The sequence below is a fragment of the Pholis gunnellus genome (genome assembly GCF_910591455.1).
Source record: "Pholis gunnellus genome assembly, chromosome: 8".
In the NCBI taxonomy this organism is placed as follows: domain Eukaryota; kingdom Metazoa; phylum Chordata; class Actinopteri; order Perciformes; family Pholidae; genus Pholis; species Pholis gunnellus.
Genome location: NC_136534.1, coordinates 1,568,131 through 1,590,622, shown reverse-complemented (window position 1 = coordinate 1,590,622; position 22,492 = coordinate 1,568,131). Strand labels below are relative to the sequence as shown.

The window sequence follows — 22,492 nt, the reverse complement described above, 5'->3', positions numbered from 1 at the left end:
TAGTAAGCCAGCCTCAACAGATTATAACAATGGAAAAACATCCCAAACTTGCAGGAAGTGGGAAAGACTTTGGTGCATAAATGAGCTCAGCACCCTAAAACGATTGCTCTGACAGAAGTCAGATGTATTGGAACATAACCATAACCATCCATTTCATTTTGCATCATGCAAAAGCTCAAGGAGTGTGAGGAGATTATTAAAGAGAGAGAGGAGGAAGTGAAAGTCTCCTTATCCAGCTGGAGGAGACAGGGAGCGTTAGAGCAGGAAGAAAACTAAAGGGCAGAAGTTGCCAGGAAGGAGGAGAGTGAACAGATCAAATACTGCCTTTGAGAAGAGTTGGAAGGCCCTGTACTCAGAGCTTGAGAAAAGCCACTGAGCTGAAGGAGAAGTGTGAGGAGCTAGAGCTGGTGATCACAAAAAAAACAAGGTTATCAGCAGATGTGGGACAGAAAGGACATCTCTTAAAGCTTTTACTGGAACAATACATACTCTCAACAAATATAAGCATCAGCTTTCCATCACCATGTGATATTCTTGGACTGGATCAGAGCCTCTCTTGAATTTCCATCCCACAGCATGTAGGAACATTACACTGTACAATATGACACTGTAACCAAAGTATGCATCTTCTTCACAGATTCTTCTTTACATTCACACATCACAGAAAAATGAAGTTTAAGCAGTTATATTATTGTACATTTTAGGTGTGAATGACAGCCAGCATTTTCATAATAACAGTCTGGTATCTGCACCACATCATACCGGCCTAGCCCAGGAGCCCTTCAGCCTGCCGTGCTGTTGACATTGCTCCTTGCTGGTTTCTTAGCAACAGCATTTGTACCTCATGGGCAGAGTTAAATCAGCCTGGTTAACAGTGAGTGAAAAAGCTGTTGGAGAGGACAGAAGCTGCTGAAAGAAGCGCTAAAGTGAGGAATAACTAGTAGGATGAAAGGCTTTTAGTATGGAGGTAAAAGGCGGGGCGGAGGCCTGGAGTCCAGTAGCAGAGCAGACTGAGATGACTAAAGCAAACAGTAAAGAGCCATCAGACCCCCATCTCTGACCTCCACACGCCCACTAATCTACTGCCTTAAAGGAACATTCTGCCATATCGCTCTCCATCAAGTCTTTATTTGATATACGTAACCTGTGCAAATTTTAAAAGGACGAGTTCTATAAAGATCCGCCCACCATACAGTTAAATGAATAAATGGAGATATTAGCTACAGAGACCAAAGCCGTGTTTTGTGTCAGGGGCTCTGGGTTTAGCGGCCATAAAATCAAATGGCTTCATTTGGTATCAACAGCCATGTCTGTTATTAAAGACTTGCATAAAAAAAAACATGACTGCATCTCCATCTCTGCAAAAGGATTTTATTTTAGTTTCAGTCAAAAACACACTCAATATACAAGCAGACTGGATTTGATTGCAGCTATATTTAAAAAGTCATAAAGAAACATTTAGTTAATAAATACATTTTGCCCATGTCCATAAATGTGGTGGTGTGATTTTCTTTTCTCATCATATTTACAGAACACCATAAATAACTTCACGAGATGGAGCACATTTTAGGCTTTGACAAAAGGAAAAAAAGTAAATCCAAACTTATATGTATAAATATAGGTTCATCTGAGGAGGACACGAAGAGAAAACTTGAATCCTGTTGTTCAAACATGCCCACGTAACAATAATGAACAGTGGCTTCAAGAGTCCGTCATAGTGAACACAATCAAGCTGCCTCACCGGCCACTCCAATGGGTTACATTGCATATGGTTGTTGGTCTTCCTGCAGTCACTCAGAAAGGATCTCAGATATGATCATGGAAACAATAGAACATGTCCTCAGATGATACTCAGGTTATGGTAGAAAATCAAAATGCTGAAGAATGTATATCAGGTGGTTCTATCGTCTTGCCAATCAAATACTGTATCAGATATCAAAGCCGTAGACTTCCAGTGTCTCCCATTAAATATGTTCAACGGTATCATGCTTCTCACTGTACAATCATATTCATCATGTAGCAGTCATCAATGGGTCTGCCTCTTTCTTTACTGCATTTACTTTCCTGCAAGATACCAAACGTGAGAGAAAAGACACATCTAGAGAATGGCTTTGCATATTAGTCTGTGAACGTTAACAGGACTTTATTTCAGGGCCAAGCTGTGCTCCGCATTGTGAACCATACCCAACCCTGTCGTCTCTCCTCCAACAAGGAGACCTCTTCACAAAATCTCCATCTCTCATAGTGCAAAAGGTTACACACACTGGGAGGATGTGAGAGCTGTTTTCCATCTCACCGATTCTTTCCCCCTTTTAACAGACAGCCTATTAGAGCTGAATCGACGTTCTGTTGCTATAGTTTAGCTCTATGATGAAGTATCTATTTGAAGAAAGAGATCGGTCTGATGGAAAAACGGGCCAACAGGATCCACAATAAGGCTTAGTAGTAGTGTAACCAGCTCTGTGTGACTGCGTGTGTCAGATGAGTGTTAGCTGCCGTTGCTGATAATGACGGAGGTGCCTTTATGTCCCGGGGTCTGCTCTGTCGGGATGCGGAGGTGAGGGCTCACGTTGTAGTGGATGGGGCCCGTGCTGGTGGAGGTGCAGTAGCCCCGGAGGCTCTCTGGGTCATAGAGGTTCTCCAGAGCGTAGCCCGTCAGGGAGTAGGCTTTACGCTTCTCCAAGTAGGGCCGTGGGTGGGTGTGGGGGGGGTAGAGGGCCGAGATGGCGGAAGCCGAGCACGGACCTGGCCGACCAAACGGGTGGTGCAATGGCAGAGAAAGAGGGGATGGGTCCGTCTGGAGGTAGTCTTTGGGCTTGTGGTGGTGCTCAGGACCTGGACTGCTGAGTCTGGACAGGGGGGCAGGACTAGGAGCAGGGCTGATCACCTGACTCAAACCTCGACACACAACGGTCTGCAGCGGCAGGGGCTCCTGCGTATACTCAGGAGTGAAGCATGGTCCGGGGCCCTTGGGCAGCCCGTTGGCCGGACCCAGCGGGCCCTTGCGCAGCTGAAATCGACTTTCTTCTTCCTTGATCATCTGTTGAGTGGCCCGGATCAGAGTCTCGATCTTGCTGGGTTCCTGCGGGCTACACCGGTACTGGTCAGCCTGGTACCGATCCCCCGAGTCACTGGCCGAGCCTCCATCTGGAGAGCTGACCACGCTGTCCTCGTCCCAGTGGCCCCGGCCTGCAGGAGGACACGATGCCAACAGTCAGTGCACAGCAAAAGATTCAATACTTAAACAATGTTTCAACATAAACATTATATACTGGAGTTTCATGTCCTGTTCAACTTTTGACCAATTTGTTGCTGCTTTTAAAAGGTTTACACTTGAATTGTAATTCCTGTTGGTTTTCAAGATTTTTTACCAAGTTGGTGGTGTACAACTTATTATTTTAGTACTAAATAACACTTCAGTAAATGTATATCTATTTGCTTATTTGTTACATTTTGTTGTAGATAAAAGAAGGATCCCAGTTGCTCCCACACAGTGAGGCACAGCTTATTAATTAAACGATCAGTACTAGGTATCAGTACTGAAAAAGTTGGATCAATGCGTCCCAAGTCACTATAGAGCAGGGGTCTCAAACTCATCTTCACTCTGGGCCACATCAGCATCACGGTTTCCCTCAAAGGGCCGGTTGTAAATGTCAGACTGTGTAAATGTAACTACTCCTAACATATTGGTAAATAACTGTCTCTGCATTTGATTATTGTTTATTCAAGTGTAAAAATATTGTACATGCAGTTATATAAATGTAAAAATATATTAAAGCACATTTCTGTTATGATAACTTAAATCCTTTTAATTTAAGAAACCCACATTACTCTATCAAACTTTAAAGAAAATAGCAAAGACAAATATCAAACACAAGTTATTACAATAACTTTGTTCAAAGCTTAAAATCATTTCAAGGGTGTGTTTGCACAATCCTACATGAAGTATTTCATGTGTTGTAAAGCCACGTTTAAAGTAGTCTTCAATGTACTCACAATACATTTCCATGTCCAATGTAGGGGAAGAGCTGCTTCTATGACTGTGTTTAAATATCTCATAACTTCGACTTTCTATCTCAGAATTTCGACTATGGGGATATTTTTATTATCAAGTCTAAATTAAAAACATTTTTTTTTTATTTAAACTTTTTTTTTTTTGCTGACGGATTTGCGGGCCACATAAAATGAGATGGTGGGCCGGATTCGGCCCGCGGGCCTTGAGTTTGAGACCCCTGCTATAACTGATGTAACTGATTAAGATGGAATACATTCATCTTCAACAAATTGTATATAAGAGGTGAGGAGTGCCTCCTTAAATAAGTCATTCAACCTGTGTGTATTCTGAGGGGACCACTGAGCCTCACAGCTGTTAACCTCTGACGGTTCTGTGGATGAGAGACCGGGTTGTGGTTCGATGGATCAAGAGGAGCTGGCGGAATAGCACAGAGTCATTGGTCGAGCGTTTTGTAACCTCTCGTGGCAGTGAAGACTTGCTCCTTGTTAACTCAGAGGTACTTTTCTTCAGCTTACATGGTTAACACAAATACCAAAATTACAGTCTGGGTTTGAGCCTTCTGTGTGCATGATGTGGGTCAGAAGCCGTGGCCCCAATCTCATTGAAAACATTAACAGCTGTCGAGATAAATGATTGCAACTGCACTTTGTGTCATCAGCCCTTCTACCGTATGTCCTGGGCTCATAGGTGCGGAAGCTGGAAGTAACTGGAAGTGTTGAGCAACTTAGGCTTGAGGTCTTGCATAATGGATCAAATCTCTAGAAGATCCAGACTTCCATATTCAAAGGAAAAACACATGCTCTCAATTAAAGGAGTAGAAAAGATAGAGAGCAACACCGTGTCGCTACAGGACTTTTCTAGTATCAACATATGAGGACATGACATGGCACAACAGCAGCACAGAATGCATTCTGTGTTTACTGTATTGAGACGACAGACTTTACAGGAAGCACCTTTAATCTATCTATCAGGGGCCCTGGATTAAAGACTATCAGCACAGAGTACTGGTTTCTGACAGGTTCAGTCTCAAACTGTCAAGGTGTTAACCGTCCATACAGTTGGGTCTCTATAGGGGACACTGCCCAGGTCTTTGTCCTCACCATTGTAGCTGTGGACAGCTGTGATGTGCGGCGCACTGCTGTCACATCCCTCGTGGTTCTCCGAGGAGCTTTTGCCCAGCGGCAGGACGGACCGGGCGGTGCCCCACCACGTGTCCCTGCCAGGGGGAGGAGCTCCTAGAAAATATCGGCCCCGCTCACAGCTCTGACCTTGACCGTGTGCGTGGAGCTGTGCGTAGCCGTCGCTGGCGCTGTGATGATGCTCTTCGGACAAGCTGTAGCAGAGCGTGGGGGGGTCGGGGACCTGCTTGTACACACAGGAGGCCTCCAGGCCCTCGCTCTGCTCCAGCAGCTGAGGGGAGGCGGAGTCTGTGAGGGGGCTGCTGCCCCACGGACTGTCCTGGTCCGACTCTGAGCGCTCCGTCTGGAAACTAGGATACTGCACAGAGAAAAGTGTGGAGGGAGACAATAATATATATTATAGAAAGCCTCTATGAGCCACATTGGAGCTGCTCAATACTTCTGGATGTTTGACACCTTATCAACCTGAGGTGTAAACAAACCAAGCAGCTGTTTAGGAACAAACAAGCTATTTAATAATCTGAGCACCGTGTCATCATTTATATAATGAATATATTCATTAAAGTATTATTAGGGTTCTTGTTTTAATGTTAGCATTGTTTCTACTTCCACTGGTTCCCTAGACAGAGCTAGTCATCCTACAACATCTTCCAAAATCAGCTAAAAATAGAAAAATGAAAAGTATACCGGTTAGCTCTGTATACTTACTGGCTATCAAAAGTTCCCAGGACAAGGCCAGACTCTGTGTCAAATGTGGGACAGTGTCCACAGTTGGGATAGTGGGTCACATGACACAGAAAAACGTTTTTCCCACACATATCCATCACAAAAGAAACTGACTGACAAACAAATCAAATTTGTATTCAAGACAGTCAAAGGTGTGAAGTAAACGATCTGACAGGTTGTAATCAAACTCATCTGGAAGAGGAAAGGATGATCAAGTCAAATGATCACCCACAATCCATTACAGATTACAGATTACTTTCCGGGTCTACTTTGGTGTACAATACTTGCACTAGTTGCACATAGTTTTCCTGTGAAGTTAGGGTTTATTCCCAACATCACGAGTGCTCTCTACTGTGGTGCATTCAGGGTTGCTGTGGCAACAGGATCAGTAAGCTAGACGTCCCTCTTCAGAGCTACATCCTCCAGTTCTTAGAACCGGAGGTGTTTCAAGGCTGTACAGGGTAAAAAAACAAGCTCCAGAACCACCTCGACTGACTCCTTTCACTGTTGGAAGACCACACAGCCTCATGTGGAGGAACCTCATGTGGGCTGCATTCTTTCAGTCGTTACACTAATGAAGTGCTTTAGATAATCTGGCTAACCTGTCATACTTGTTCCCAGATCTCATTAATGTTATCATAACCGATAGAAATGATAGACAAAACTACAAAAACAACAGCCAAGTACCTCACCTGAGGAACTTCAAATAGCCAAAACAAGGCATCATACCTGAATGAGTAAGCGCTACAACAGGAGATGCTACCTAAATATGTAGTGCGTCATAGTGTGTCTTCAGGCTTAATGACAGCCAAGTAAGACATTCAATCCTCACCTGAGTGTATGGCGAGAGCCTAGCTTTGGTCTTGGGCCGGGAGACTCTGCTCTTGGGAGTTCTGCAGTTCTCCGTAAGGCTAGCGGTGCTGCTGCTGTAGGGGAAGGAGGCCTTGGATGTGGCCTGGTCCAGAGAAAGCTGCAGGCCTTTATACTCCGTCTCCCTAAAGACAAAAGCATAAGTCCATGCGGTGCATTCACAGTACTATTATTTATGTTTTTCATTTGCATGTCATAGATTTAATACGCTCTATAAGTACACCAGGAGGGATCCCAGCCGCCTGGAAAGGCTGTTTATTAAAGAACACAAACAGCCCATGTGTACCTGCATGTTTGGGTTTTCTCTTGGCGCAGAAACCATTAACATCTGTTTAGCAATTAGAGACTCATCATTGTGCTGAGAGGGCAGTGGGTTTGTGTTCCTGTGTGTGTGGGAGCGGTGGGGGTGTGCTGAGGGGGCTGGAACGGCTGTTGGGATGCTTGTTTTACCAGAAGGATTGCAGCAAGGCCTTCAACAAACACTCTACAGCGGGAGAGCTGTCCAATCAAATACACGGGGAGATTAAAGGCTATGTCTGGCTAAATCAGGCCCAGAGGAGAAGCTGGGATGTCTCACTCTGGGGAAATGGGAATTCATTTCCTGCTAAAGTGTTCTACAGATCTCACCACGTACGATGAGTTGATTTTGAGAACAGGCAACCTGGACAGGGTTTAGTTGAGACAAACAGTGACAAATGTTAGACCTTAGTGCTGCGTTCGACACCATTGACCATCACATCCTGTTACAGAGACTAGAACATTTGATTGGCATCAAAGGAAACGCACTAAGCTGGTTCAAGTCCTATTTATCAGATCGATCTCAGTTTGTAAACGATGAAACATCAATGAACACCAACGTTAGTCATGGAGTTCCACACGGTTCTGTGCTTGGACCAATTTTATTCACCTTATATATCATAGATCATATAGATCATATCAAGCCAGATGAAAACCAACCAGCTCGCTAAACTTCAAGCATGTGTTAAGGACATAAAAACCTGGATGACCTGCAACTTCCTGATGTTAAACTTATAGTTCGGATTGGCTCAGGTTCATAGTTTGGACTGGCTCAGGTATATAGTTAGGGGTGGTTCAGGTTTATAGTTTGGACTGGCTCAGGTATATAGTTCGGATTGGCTCAAGTTTATAGTTCGGACTGGCTCAGGTTTATAGTCAGGGTTGGCTCAGGTTTATAGTTAGGGCTGGTTCAGGTTTATAGTTAGGGCTGGATCAGGTTTGCCTTGGAAATTTCATAATTTCCCAGAGCACCAGTTCTTCAAAATGCATGTTTAGTCCAACAACCAGTCCATTACCACGTCTTCAGTCCACCATCATAGAGGACAGAGACAAGCTGATAATCCTCACAGTGCACAAGCTTAACCTTTTTATCCCTAGCCCTATTTTTAAGCCTCTGCTCGAAAATTGCATACCCATACCCAAAAGAGTGTATCTCTCTAACTACAAGGTCTATTTGAATACTTTTGATGTTATAATAACAGAAACACTTGTGAGATTTGTTCAGATGTATAAATATCAATGTATATGTTACTGGTTAATACTAAATGAAGATGGCACACAGCTCAAATTGAAAATGTTCATGTTCGCCTGAAAACAAAAAATACTTTTATTGTTTTTTTGTCTTTGAAATAATGCAGAAATGTGCCTCCACAATCAATACTCCACAATCATAGCACAACATGTCAGAAGTCTCCACAAAAATGTTTACTTTGATAAAGTGAAGCAGGCCAAAGTTATAGAGGTTTCAGTATGGAGAGGTCACGCGGGGTCAAGCCAATTTCTCATTTTGGAACCAGCTGTTGCAGCTGTTCTATTCAAATTTTATATACTATATAACTATATATTTCACTTGTTTTATCACTAATAGTGTTCAATCTATCCTAATACAGGAGTTTGGCATCATTTTGAGCTCTCTGGGGGTACTCATATCTCTCCTCCATGGAATTTTGTCGTCTCTGTCTGTGTTTATGTAGACCTTTCTAAGCCTATGATTGGCGGATTTCAGGCTATGACAACTCGTTCGATCTGGAAGAGTCTCAGGAATGCAGTAGGAGGGTCCTTGAGTTGATTGACAGAATTGTAGCCACTAAAAATCCAAAACCGTGCCGCGCCACCCCCGAGCGTAAAAGGATTCGCCGACCAGTAAAATAATGACCATCTCGTAATACTTGCACGCAGCTGCACCAGTTTTTCACAGACACACACAGAGACACAACGAGCACATGTCTGAAACGGATTACCGTCAATTTCCAGTGTTTTTTTCTTCCAGAAAATCATCTCAAGGTACAATGCTTTAATTTGTTTTGCTGTGGAGCGGTTTGTTGTTCGGTGGCTTTCTGGCTGTAACTTTTTAATGGTTTCAAGGAGAGAAATTTGGAAGATATGGATGGATTCTGTGTCGAATCCTCGTGCTTTCTGATCTATGGGTCGGCCATGATAGCATTTAGCTTTGTGACTTTATCTCGAAATGGGAGTAGGTAGCTCGCCGTGTCCTGGCGAAAAATACGTGATACTGTGGTACATCTTCTAGTTTATTGTATTAGTTTGTGTATGTGTTTTAAGTAAAATGGCTTCCATGGTATTTTCGCCCAGAATCTCTTCGTTACATAGGTATATGATAGATCATAAAATATAATTTTTTCGTTTCTCAGAAGTGAATTGTACTACATGTGTGTACTCTGTCGCCCACCCACATTAATCGCATTGTTATGCGAAAAGTTCAATAATGAATTCAAAATTAGTGTATTGCGCACTTTTATTTTAAAAGTACTGCTATATGAACAAAAGTGCAATAACATTTGGTTTGTAAACACTTTAAACAAATAAGGTTATTTTTAACAGTAGTATTCCCTTTACACAGTAGCAGTTCAAATACAGTTATGATTCTGATAATAGATATTCAGCCGGTGTTCACAACTTTATCTTCATGTGTGAAATAGATGCAATTTGAAATATACACCTTGAAAACTGCAAACCTATCTACGTCATGTTTTTTATGTTTGTTAAATTCTCAGTAGAGATATCTAAATGATATGCTTATTATACATATTCCAAACAAAACACTTTAAAAACTCAAAAAAACTAAAATGTTGGTCAGACACATATGCAACGCTGATTACCGTGATATGTGTGGTATTTGTTATAAATGTATGTTGGTATAGAGAAGGGAGAGACGTGTTAACGTGCGATAATATAATTGTCGGCGTTAATTAATCAATGCGTTAGCACGATAATAACGCGTTAATGTGTTAACTTGCCCAGCCCTAGTATATATACGAACATTAATGCAAACATTGATTCATAACCACACAGTGATGATACTGTCTGAGTGGATTCCATTGATTTAATAGAAAGAAATGGTTGCAATGTAAAGCATTGGTCCCCAACGGTTTTTATCATACACCCCTTGAAATGAAACTTTTAGAGGCCTGATGAGGTGAAATGACCAAGTATATCACAAGAAAAACAGATAAGAGAGAAGTGAAATGGTCTTATCCTGTTATTTATTTCGCGATTTCTTCTGTGACACGTTGAGGAGTCCCAACTCCGAGGATGAGCACCAGTGCTCTAAATGACTTAATGTAAAAGCACCACGTAGAGCCCTATTCTGTCTTTCTTTGCATATCCATGGATTGTTGAACGCACTAAATATGACAAAATGAAAGTGCTGAACAAAGAGGGTCGGAGTGTGTGCGTTAGACAGCAGAGTGACGAGTTAGTGCTGAACCACAATAGAAGGAGACAGCACTGATTAAACACACAGCGTAACTGTAAAAGGTGGGTATGTGCTTTTTGCTGCAGACATGCCTCCATTGCTAAATCACTGTCAGGATGTGGTGGTGGTAGCAGGGACAGCAGGTGCACAGGTTATCTGAGCTGAACACACAGTGGGAGTTCACATGCTGGTGAGAAGGCTTTATCAGTGCTCTTATCCATGCCTGCAAACACTAAAGCTACAGGGGGTTAGACGCACCCAACACTCCACTAAAGAGTTTGCTCCTGTCCACATCCCACTGTCTGTTCTTTGTCCCACTTATCACGCAAAACAGAAAAGGAAGCATGCTGGCTCATTCCGTACAGTAGGGCTGCACAGTTGATCAAATGTTAATCGTAATTTTGGCTTCCTACAATAAAATGATCATGGTCGAGTGTTGTGTTTAAAATGCTCCTCTCAGAGAAAACTCTTCTGCATATCAAATCAAGCGCTTCCTAAACTAACAGCCAGGGGACAGGGGACAATGGAGATGTTTGGGCTTCACTGTTGGGGAGCTGTCATGCTGCTGTGTGTGCACCCTGCAGCAGCCTGGGAAAAACGTTGCTCAATGTTGCTGCAGAAGTCCAGAGTAGAAGACTAATATACTGTCGATAGCAAAAGGAAAATGCCCTGAATTCAGGTGAAGAAGAACTTTATTTTAAGTCTTATTTTGATGCAAAGATGTGTCAATTAGCAGGAATGTAGCGGGACTTGAAAGTGAAAGCAGTGCTGTTTATTTCATTTGGGGGTTAACGGTTTTGATGAAAGAGAATTTTATTTTGCTTCTGGAAGATTCTTATTTTGATGCAAAGGACTGCATAGCATGAAAGTGAAAGCAGTGCTCTGCTGATTTAAATGTGGAATGAATAATAGCGATACATGATCGTGATCTCAATATTGACCAAAAGAAATCGTGATTATCACCCTCACCTACAGCACCAGAACGAGGAGGGCAATACAGCTTGATTCCCCGAGCAGCAAACTGGAGCCCATGAACGCTCATCAAGTTCACAGCCCATCAATTAAAAGGCCATAAACACAGAGCTGCTGTGGATGTGATGTAGGAGGGAGCTGCTCTTTTATGGGCCGATTCATTCACACGCTCACGTGTACATCTGTGAAATAGGCACATCAGGGGTAATACAAAAATGAGATAATGGGCAGTAAACGGTATCCCTCACTTATTAATAAGAGCATAATGATTACAGTTTGATTTTATTGGAAGGGATTGAAAAGTAGCAGCTTGTGATGAAGATTTTAGTGGTGACCCAGTGCTGTCGAACTGTTTGCGATAAGCTTCAGCGCCTGCCTGTGTTTATATATATTCTGCCAGTCTTAGATAAACTCCACCAGAGAGGCCTCCACAGGTAAAAGCCAGCACATGAGCACACTTAGCAAACTAAGGGCTCAGACATTGTGACACAAGAGAGCAGACACCGTGATAGAACAGCAATGTCAGCCTCCATGAAAAGAAAGAGCGGGAGAGTTCTGGTTCTCCTCAAATAAATCATTATCACGCTTCCTTTGTTTCAAACTCACAACAATAAAGAGTGAATATGACTTCAAAACTTTCTTCATTGTCAGATTTAGCAAACATATATCATATCATATTTCCAATTAACCTCGCGTTCACAGCAACTGTTTGCGTAAATCTCTAGTACCAACACTCATTATCTTATCAACGCTCACACTGACAGTATAAGAGAGATCAGAGCTCCAGTCATTCACTCACACAGACTGTCCTCTGATCCACGTGTGCCACCACAACTCTGTAAAGTAGGACTCCCTAACATTCTCAGCTATTCGAGTGATAAACAACAGACATTCAACCGATAGTGAGTTTGTGTCAAAGACTTTTACATGTTTCCAGTTTCAACACTCAAACTTGACATAACTAGGATGTGTCTATAAGCTGCTGTTAGGTCAAAAGGGCTGGATGGTCAGCAGTGGGCGTCTTCCATGCATCCATCACTTCTCTGAAGAACTCACTTGTTTATAATTATATCAAAAGGGGTCACACCTTGGACATGTTTCCGCCTTCACATCTATGCTGCTGCTGACGTGCTGCCTTCACTGTACGGCCAAAGAAGACAACATAAAACAACAATCTGTTGGTGTGACTCTCGATACGTTGTGACTTCTCTACACTGTCGGTGACGTTCCAACCCAGGCCTGTTGGCTCCTCCTGAAGACTCTCATCTTAAAAAAGGACCCAGATATAATGTTTCTTTTTTCTATATTTGTTGATTTGAGATTTGTTGGATTTGTTTGTATTGAATGATTTGACCAGAACATGTCATTAGTCATTCTTACAATCTGTAAAGGGGGAGGGAGAACCTCAAAAGTAAATACCTAAAGTAATAACAGCTGTGTTCACGTCCGTTCGGGCTTAGAAAACGAGAAGACCCCTCGGCTCTGATTGGTTGATTTTCTTCAGGTGTGGTGGATCCTTTCAAATGCCATGAGGAGCAGTAAAAGGAGTCAGAGGAACATGATGTTTCCTCAGACTATCTCTCTCATGTTCTTCTGTCAGTGGATACAGGGACAATTTGAACAAACAGGACAACAATTTATTTGTATTAAAGTTACCAACTGTAGCTGTAGCTCACTAGATCACTGCAAACAGTAGATACAGCTACTTGTGTCATACACTCTCAGTTAGTGACCATGAAGGGAAAGATGAGGAAACACATGGTCAAGTTGTCAGATACAGAGACAGATACTCACGTGAGAACATAGTTGACGCTGACGATGCAGTGAGGTCGAGATGAGCGGCTGTTGTGTACAATGGTTGCATAACTCTGAACCCAGACCCAGCCGCCTGGCTTGGCCAAGAAACGGTAGTACTTAGTAGTGACCTGACCTTTGACCAGCACTAGAACAAGAGGGGCAAGAAATTACAGCAAAGGATTACTGGGGGCAAAACAAATATATATCATAGCATTTACTAAATGACACATGTGAGTGATTGAAATGGTACTGTCAATAGGTGTAAAAACAGCTTCATATGAATGTATGTAATGAAGGTATGTATTTTCTATTGCCTAATGGTCTAAAGAATAATATAAGGTAATGTTGCATAAGAACATTACATGACCTGGCCTAACACAAGATAGCATCATATCACACAACTAGAAAACATGATGTAACATCATATAACGACATAACATACAAACATAATACACTCGGAAACGCGTCAGCGTTTTTGCCCTTCGTCTCAAACTCAACAGGCTGACCTTAATAGGTTCTTGGTTAGACCTTCAATAAGGTCTGTGACCTAAACAGGTGGGAAATGTATACAATTAAAATGATAATCCTCCCACAGGTCCTCTTCCTGTTTCAGACGATTCCAATTCCTGCAGTAAAATGGAACCAGGAACCATGCTAACTTCTGGGTTGGCCTAAAAATAAAACATGTCATCCGTGTAGCACTCTGACATTGTATAACCAGGTGTGCTGTGTCTGTTCTGGAACAATGTGTGTGTGTGTGTAGAGAGAGATTTTGTAGTAAGGTAAAACAAACCTAACTCACACAAGTGATGAGCACATCGCAGATGGAAGGAGTCACAGCTGTGGACATGATGATAGAGAGTCTTCTCAATGAGATCCTGAGGCTCGTAGCCCGTCAGCTCTGCAACTCTGAGCAACACACACACACACACACACACACACACGATCATATTCACAGGGTTCAGTAAGCCTTCCCACTTTTACACACACACTAACCACACCCACAACATATGTAACATACAAACAAGCAGAAGAAATCACAGCCAGAACACAGAACACTGTCACACAGAACGTACCGTGAGTCCAGGAAGATGAGCTTCATGTCCAGGCTGGCTCTGAACATGAACATGTTGCTGTGCAGTTTGATCTCCGTGACGGCGCTGGGCGGCAGCGAGTGACCGACAGCCACCAGCCCCACGTTCTGATAGCAGCCGTCAAATGGAGACATGTCCAGGCTGTACTGACGGATCTTCAGGTAGCCACTACAGTGGATCACCTGGATCAAGAGTTCACAGACGGATCAATCCATACAGGTTTACTGTTGCCCTTTAGACTTTGATCTGCCGCTATTTGTAATTCATCAATGAACATGAATGATTAGCAAATTCTGTTTCTGTTCTTCCTTTTAAAAAGACATTCTCAGCCTTAAGTTACAGGTTCTTTGTGTGAAGTATGTCACTCTGAACCAAACATACAACACATATACAGCGTTGTGTACCCAGATCCTACTCTGCATCTTGTGTTTTGCTTCCCTGTGATGCTAATTTGTCCCCTGGAGTGGAGAGGCCCATCTGTGTTTGAAAAGAGGAACTAGATAAGGGTGTGGGGATTTTGTCGTCTTTTTGAAAAAGGGAAATGGAAAATTGAACATGGCTTCAGAGTTCGATACATTTTTCTGCTATCAATCTCAATTCTAGGACCACTTCCTGCATGGTACGGAGCTTTAAACTATATCACAGTCTTTATCAGCAGACAAACGGTTCAGCCTTGAGGCCAATGTGGAGAATTCCTGCTCACATAAATGAAAAAAGTTTGAACATCTACAGTTCCATGACAAGTGAGAAAACTCCATCTGCTGCTGAGGATCATGTGAAACCATCAAAGGCTCTGGATCCAAGAAGAACAAGAATCATCTCCTATAGTGTCCATGAGCCTTGTCAACCCTGTCCATCCAACCCTTTTATCCAGAGCAACATGCTATGGATATTATGTCTCCAGAGGATGAACCCTCATGATGTTGGTGACTTAACCTTTCAACTTGTCAACGCCATTAGGTAAAAAATTCCACTTTTATATAAATAAATGACATATTTCAACAGGCTTGTTGCTCTGAAATTGACTTGTCACATTCATGCTCCCTAGAGGGTGATCCCTCTCCGGTCTGGACACACAACTAGCACCACCTCCAGGACAAAATGTGACCGTTGCACACAAGAAAGCACGTAATCTTATAAGAAAATTGCAATGAACCTTGTTGAGCAGAATCCTGTTTGCTGAGGATGAACCCTTTGTATGTTGATAAATGGTAATGGTGAATGGAATGTACTTGTATAGCTCTTTTCTAGTCTTCTGACCACTGAAATCACAAGACAGGTGCACAGCCCTCCTACCTTGTAGCCTCCACAGGTGAGACCAGCATTTCTTTTAGCAAGGACACATTTCATTCTCAGAAAGAAGGAGCGTTCCATCTCATACTCTGCAGAGAGTTAAAAGACACGCATGTTATTTACGCTGCATGATGGGTCCTTGTCATATACAGAGCAACACGCCTGGGGGGGTCGCTTACCGTGGACGAAGTGTGAGTGGTAAGGCTGGTGTGCTGTGAGGACGGCTGTCATTTCATCATGGTCTGCTGGATGGATGTATTCATAAATGCTGTTTCCAGTCAGCTCTACCTGTTGAAATGAACATTCACCTCAGAACTGTGACTCGTCGGGCCAACACACCAGAGGACATCACACACAGTTTGTCAAACCAACCTGCGACAGGCCCAGGTGGACCGATGCTGTTTCTGAAATGTACATTATTTTGCCATCCGGAGCAACCACGAAGATGAAGCCATCTAATGTCTGAAAGAAACAGAAACAACAAATATTAATATACTGTATATTTAATATCAACAAAGGGCAGAAAATGATTGTCCTTTAATAAAATCAATTTTATTGTGTTGAGTCCATTTCCATGGACAATGTGTATAAACTATACTGTCTAATTATTATGATTACATATCATTAAACTAGATAACTGTGCAGAGCTGCTGTCATAGCAGACTGATTGTTGTAACATCATGAAAAATGTTTGAAGACATGAAATGAACAAAAATAACAATGTAGCTTTAAAGGAACAGCTGAACTACACAGTGAGCTATTAGTTCATACAGGCTCACACTAACGCTGCCTGGTACAACAGCACTGCAGTACAGCCCTCATTCCTCCACCCCATTTGTATCAACTCCCAAAATGCAAATCTTCAGCGTCCATGGGCCCATAGAGCATGCTCTAGTGTTTCCTTTCACCCTGCTTCCAAACCCTGACTCCAGCCTCGGTCTCATTCACAGGAACACAGAAAGGAAAATAACTCTGGATTCAGCTTTTAGAACCGAATGATTTAAATAAGGGCTGTTCAAGTGTTCGTACTGGGAAGTTGACTCTCTTGAATAAAAATGGTCCACTAAGTTACAGACGTCTCTTTTTCAATGTAAGTCTATGGGGGAAAGTCTTTCTGGGCTGGTGTCACGTGACGGACCTGGGACTTGTAATTCCACCGTTTGGCCACAGTGTAAAATCTGCTTCAAAGCCCGGTGCTCTTCTTGGGGCATTGGTAGCCACTTGTCCTTACTCTGTAGTGGTCTTTGGACAGCACACAGTCCTATTTGTCAAACCAGCTGACCTACAGCCCTAGATGACTATCCTGTAGACCTGTTTGAAAGCATGTAGCCTCATGGTTTGGAACGTTTGACAGTCCTGGCTTACCTGTAGCTCAGTTTGGCGCCCTTCTATGTCTGTGTGAGCTAGCCAACCTGTGGTCTCTGTGGTTCTCTGTGGCCAGCCTGCAGCCCTGTAGCCCTGTAGCCTTGTAGACATGTAGCCTTGTAGACCTGTAGCCCTGTAGATCTGTAGCCTTGTAGACCTGCAGCCCTATAGACCTGTAGCCTTGTAGACCTGCAGCCCTGTAGACCTGCAGCCCTGCAGCCCCGTACCCCTACAGCCCTGTAGCCCCGTAGCACTGCAGCCCTGTAGCCCCGTAGACCTGCAGCCCTGTAGCCCTGCAGCCCAGTAGCCCCGTAGACCTGCAGCCCTGTAGCCCCGTAGACCTGCAGCCCCGTAGCCCTGCAGCCCTGTAGCCCTGCAGCCTTGTAGACATGTAGCCTTGTAGACATGTAGCCTTGTGGACCTGTAGCCTTGTAGACCTGCAGCCCTATAGACCTGTAGCCTTGTAGCCCTGCAGCCCTGTAGACCTGCAGCCCTGTAGCCCAGTATCCCCGTAGACCTGCAGCCCCGTAGCCCTGCAGCCCTGTAGCCCCGTAGACCTGCAGCCCCGTAGCCCTGTAGCCCTGCAGCCCCGTAGCCCAGCAGCATTGTGTTGCTGCTGATGTTAGAGGGGCTTTAGGAGAGACTGAGGCTCTGTGCGTGACCAGGAATGTGTTCAGCTCATTTCACTCTTAAAGCACAAGAATGACGGCAGCAGGAGGCAGACGACACTAAACCACACACACACACACACACACACACAAACACACACGCACACACACTCTCACACACACAAACACACACACACACACTCTCACACACACACACAAACACGCACACACACACACACACACGCACTCACACACACACACACACACACATACACTGTCTACCTATAATAATAATAAAAACATACATTTCTTGTAAGGGTAAATGTTACAAAGGGCTCAGCTTTAAATATGTTCTAATGCTTCTTCTAATGAACATTTCCAGGGCCTTGTAAGTGACCAAAGCCCAGAGCCCACATCTTTTCTTCCAGTTGTTTTAAAAGTGCAGAGCTGAGAACAAGTGTTCACCTGTAAGAGATGGGCGCCCAGTTCCTGGTTGACTCCATCCACAGAGCTGCGGCTCACATGACCCCAGGACTCCCCGAGGCCTGCAAACAAATCACACGCACAGGGAGGACAAGAAACTAGATGTCATAGTTTACAATGAAAGCTGAGGGGAAACAATAAAGAGAGGGTTTAGCCTGTACGTCTGCTATTAATAACAGAAGTAGATTCATAATTAGTCCTTTTATTGTAGGGGCATTATCACTACGACGGATGAGGCTTTAATTACAGTAAAACAAATACTGGTAATCATCTCTAGAAACTGATTTTACAGACTAAGGCATTTTTTTTCCTTCCTTCCTCCTATCATTTAGCACACAATTATTGAATATAATTTTAAGACTTAATTTAACTGCATCATATGATCAAAAAGAGAAACATTGGGTCAATAACAAGGATATTAAGATTAACAGTTTTTGTGGCAATTTAATACAAACATAAATACAAGCTGTATCTACTGTATAATGTAAATAAATAATAAATATGCATATGTATATATGCATATCCATGTGCTGTATGTACACATTAAATATGTATTTCTTTGCACTATTTATATTGTTTACAACTTACAAAAACACATATTTTGTATTTTTGTTGATGTTACTGGTCATTGGTGGTCTTTCTCTCTATCTATATATCTATATATGTGTATATAGATATATATATGTGTAATATATATAGATATATATATATATATGTGTATATATCTCTCACTATATATAGATATCCTGTCTTTATTTGTCCAGATTCGTTGCCCTTGTTATTTGTATTAAACAATAAAAGCTCGTGTCCCATGGCTCGTACAGCTTATTATAAATACCTTGCAGCGTGTTCCACAGTTATAACGAGCACCAGTGTAAAGTCAGCCCATGTGTTGATGGGCAGCTCTAGAAATTAATCGAGTCATTTTAAATGTAGCATGAAAATATATGTGGTGAAAATAAGCCGTGAGGCGGCGCGAGGCACGGAGCCACGCAGACAGAGCGCACCGGAGCCGTTCACGTGCACATCCCGCAGCCTCGCGCTTCATACGGAGCTCATATGGACTTCACGTCGGTATAAAGCGACCCGATGAAATGAGCCCACCAAACAGCCACATGGAGGAACATCATGGCTCGTAAGCCGGGCCTAAATATAAGACAGGGCCTTTAAACACTGGTAATAACGAGTGTACTATGATGTCATCAGCTGGCTCTCACGCGCCTGGTAATGCTTCAATTAGGCCTCCATCATAATTATAATAGACCAAATAGTTATAATAATTATTAGTTATTATTGAAAAAGTGCTGTGATTGTGAAAAAAACGGGTCAATGAATTCACAACCCCCTCTGTTGACCGGAAGAAAAGAAAACATACAATAAATACAATATATTTCATATCCAGGTTATGCCTATTGGATTGGTAAAAACAAACTCAAACGACAGAAAATGAAAAGCATGTTGCTGCAAATAACCAGCGCCACAAAGAGACAGCGGCACGCGGCACATAACTAGTCTGGAGCACGTGCAGCAGCAGCGCTGTTATAAAGAATAGTGAGGCTTTTCAAATACACGGTGATATATATATCTATATCTATATCTATATCTATGATGTCCACATACATTCATTATTACAGACAGGGGGTTCTGGTGTTCATGACGTGAGGGACTTTTATTGTGAAGTTCGTTTGAAGACAGTTCGTGCAGGCTGCACGTATTCCTTCACTAATAGATTTTCATCCAGCCGATGAAAACACATAATGTTACTCACTAATCATTTTCATTACGCCATTATCTCCATTATGTCATTTACCAACAAGCCTACCTCGAATGCTTCTTATTATGTTTTGAATCATTATTATTGTTGTAATTATTTAGCATTATTAGAGCAGTGGTTCCCAGAAGTGTCCGCTTGTTAACCCTGAAGAAGTCTATTCGTGACCCGCATCGACGCACAGTGAGGCGGGTACATTCAGAAGGAAAACGTTCAATTAAACACATTATTTTTCATATATCTATATATCTATATATACACACACGAAATTCATTTGGAAGAAACGTGTTCAAATAACTAAATTATATAATTACATTAAGTAAATCGAACACAATTGAGAGCATAAATAATTTGCACAATTAATTCAACATTGAAAAGATCCGTTCAGGTCAGCAGCGGCATATAATTGTAATCATTAAAGTTAACACATTGTAAAACATAATTCAAATGTAATGATAATACTAATATTGATCATAATAAAAGCATTTGTGTTTATTGAAAATAACAGTGAGGTGAGTTATAACGTGCTGAGAACATGACGCAAACAAAAAGCTCCGCGTGGACGAATGCCGCTGAGCCCTGTCATAGAACAGCAGCTCCACTGACGGGTTCAAAAGGAGGAACCTTGAGCTGGATTTATGATTTTAGTTTTTGTATCACCATAAAAAGATGTAAATGACTGTAATACACAGTACAACTTCTCTGAAGGATCCACATATGTGTGGTGTGGGCGCCATGTAATTTAACCCAGGATGGACAACATGGCTGAGGTCAAAAATCACATGAGTGACCACTCTGAGTGTCAGAACCCCCCCTGCTTTAAACCAGCAGGAGGGTTTAACACAACCTGCTGCCTGTGAGCTAGATGCTCCTTCAATAATTCAGAGAGCTTGTTGCCATGTGTGAAACAGCAGACATCTTCCTGTGAAGCTCTGCAGAGTACTGAGAACAGATACAGACACATGTCTCTATGAGCATGGATCTCGCTCTGCAGTACAGTGTTAGGAGAGAAGAAGAGTGCACCATCACAATGTCTGGCCCCCAGACCCCCAGGCCCCAGCCATCAGTCCAATTCACCCGGATTCTACACCAAATATGTACAGCTCATGTTGCAGGGCTGTTTTTGGAATCCTGCTGTGGTCCAATCATAAGAAGTCTCTTTTAACAAGCCTACATTGTGTTGTGTGCTTTACATGAACCTGCAGTATTTGTATCTCACTTTCTCTCTTAGACCCAGCGATGTAAATAATTATACTTTGATTTCAAGCTGATTGGATATGATCAAATGACTGGTTCACCGGCCTCACAGTCCGTGTTGTGTATATTTGCAGCAATATCTGGTTATATTTTTATAGTGAAGATATAAAAGACATTGTCATTAATATAAAAGTATAATACAACTAGTCAACAATCCAGTTGATCCTACTTCTTTCATGTGTTGGTTTCCTGTGCTTCTTATTATGTTTTGAATCATTATTGTTGTTGTAATCATTTAGCATTATTAGAGCAGTGGTTCCCAGAAGTGTCTACGTTGACAGTGATTGTGGTAATATAATAATAATTAATAATGTGATCAGTGTTCATCACAGATTTAGAGTAAGAGCACAGATCCTTGTCATGCTCCTGTTTCCTTTGTCCTTCTCTACTGTTACAAGCAGCTCCATATGTGGAGGATCACACGTGCACGCACTAATATCCGGGCTCTGCAGCAGTCACGCAGGATGGAGCCTCATCTCAGCTAATCTGCAAGCAGGGGCCGTCATGGGCCCCGGAGAGAAGCTGGGGGACACGGACAGACGGACGAGGGACACAGGAGACGAACTGCTGACTCCATAAACTAATGTACTCATGTACAGAAGATACTGTATTATGAGACAGATACTACTGGCTCTCCAGGGAGAGATGTTTTAAAATCACGCGATCAGGACAGATGTAATAAAAAAAGACATTATTCAAAATGTTTCTATTTCCTTTAGAATAGCACTATTTCAGGGATTAAGACCAGCCGACGGCTCATATCATGTAAGACTATTGTATACGGCAGTGGTGTTTAACAGGGCAGTGACATATTTAAAGTGCTTCTTCATTTATTTAAAATGATGAAAAAAACTGTTAAGTTACAAATTGCAGCTAAGAAATTACTTTTAGCCACTTATTAAAAAGGACAACGGAAAACAACAATATTTAGTGTTCAACCCGTATTATTTAAAACAAAGAAAATACTGAAGAAAAAGCACGCACTATTACTGTGATAATGAAAATATCAACCCTATTTATAGGAATAAGATCAGCAGCTTATTTTCACATCTATTCATATAATTATATCTATAATTATGTATACAATATGATACTGTAGTAATCATTATGTTCTTGTACTTGTATTTTGATGAAGGCCAAAGGCTTTTCTTTTTGTTGCCTTATTAATAATCCCCATGAGTTCGGCTCTCTCACCTTCAGGAAACACCACTCTCATCTTCAGGTAGCTCGTGGTCAGCCGGATGATGGACGCTTTGTCCAGCTGGGAGGTGATGGCGGACGGAAGCGGCAACAGTTTGGCCAGTTCATAAAACTCACTGTTCTCCTTCTCCCGCCGGGTCCGCGCGGCGTTCTTCGACTTCTCCTTCAT

The 22,492-nt window shown here is 42.5% G+C and overlaps 1 protein-coding gene across 1 annotated transcript; it reads right to left on the bottom strand.

Annotated features, from left to right (window-relative positions):
* Positions 1 to 1,882: 1,882 nt before the first annotated feature.
* On the bottom strand, positions 1,883 to 22,492 carry sim1a (SIM bHLH transcription factor 1a; the record flags this gene model as incomplete). Its single annotated transcript, XM_079164349.1, has 11 exons — positions 1,883 to 3,189; positions 5,116 to 5,512; positions 6,713 to 6,875; positions 13,250 to 13,397; positions 14,055 to 14,161; positions 14,329 to 14,528; positions 15,643 to 15,728; positions 15,819 to 15,927; positions 16,012 to 16,101; positions 18,078 to 18,157; positions 22,318 to 22,492. 11 exons carry the CDS (start codon positions 22,490 to 22,492, stop codon positions 2,489 to 2,491), a joined length of 2,256 nt encoding a protein of 751 aa, XP_079020475.1. The 3' UTR covers positions 1,883 to 2,488.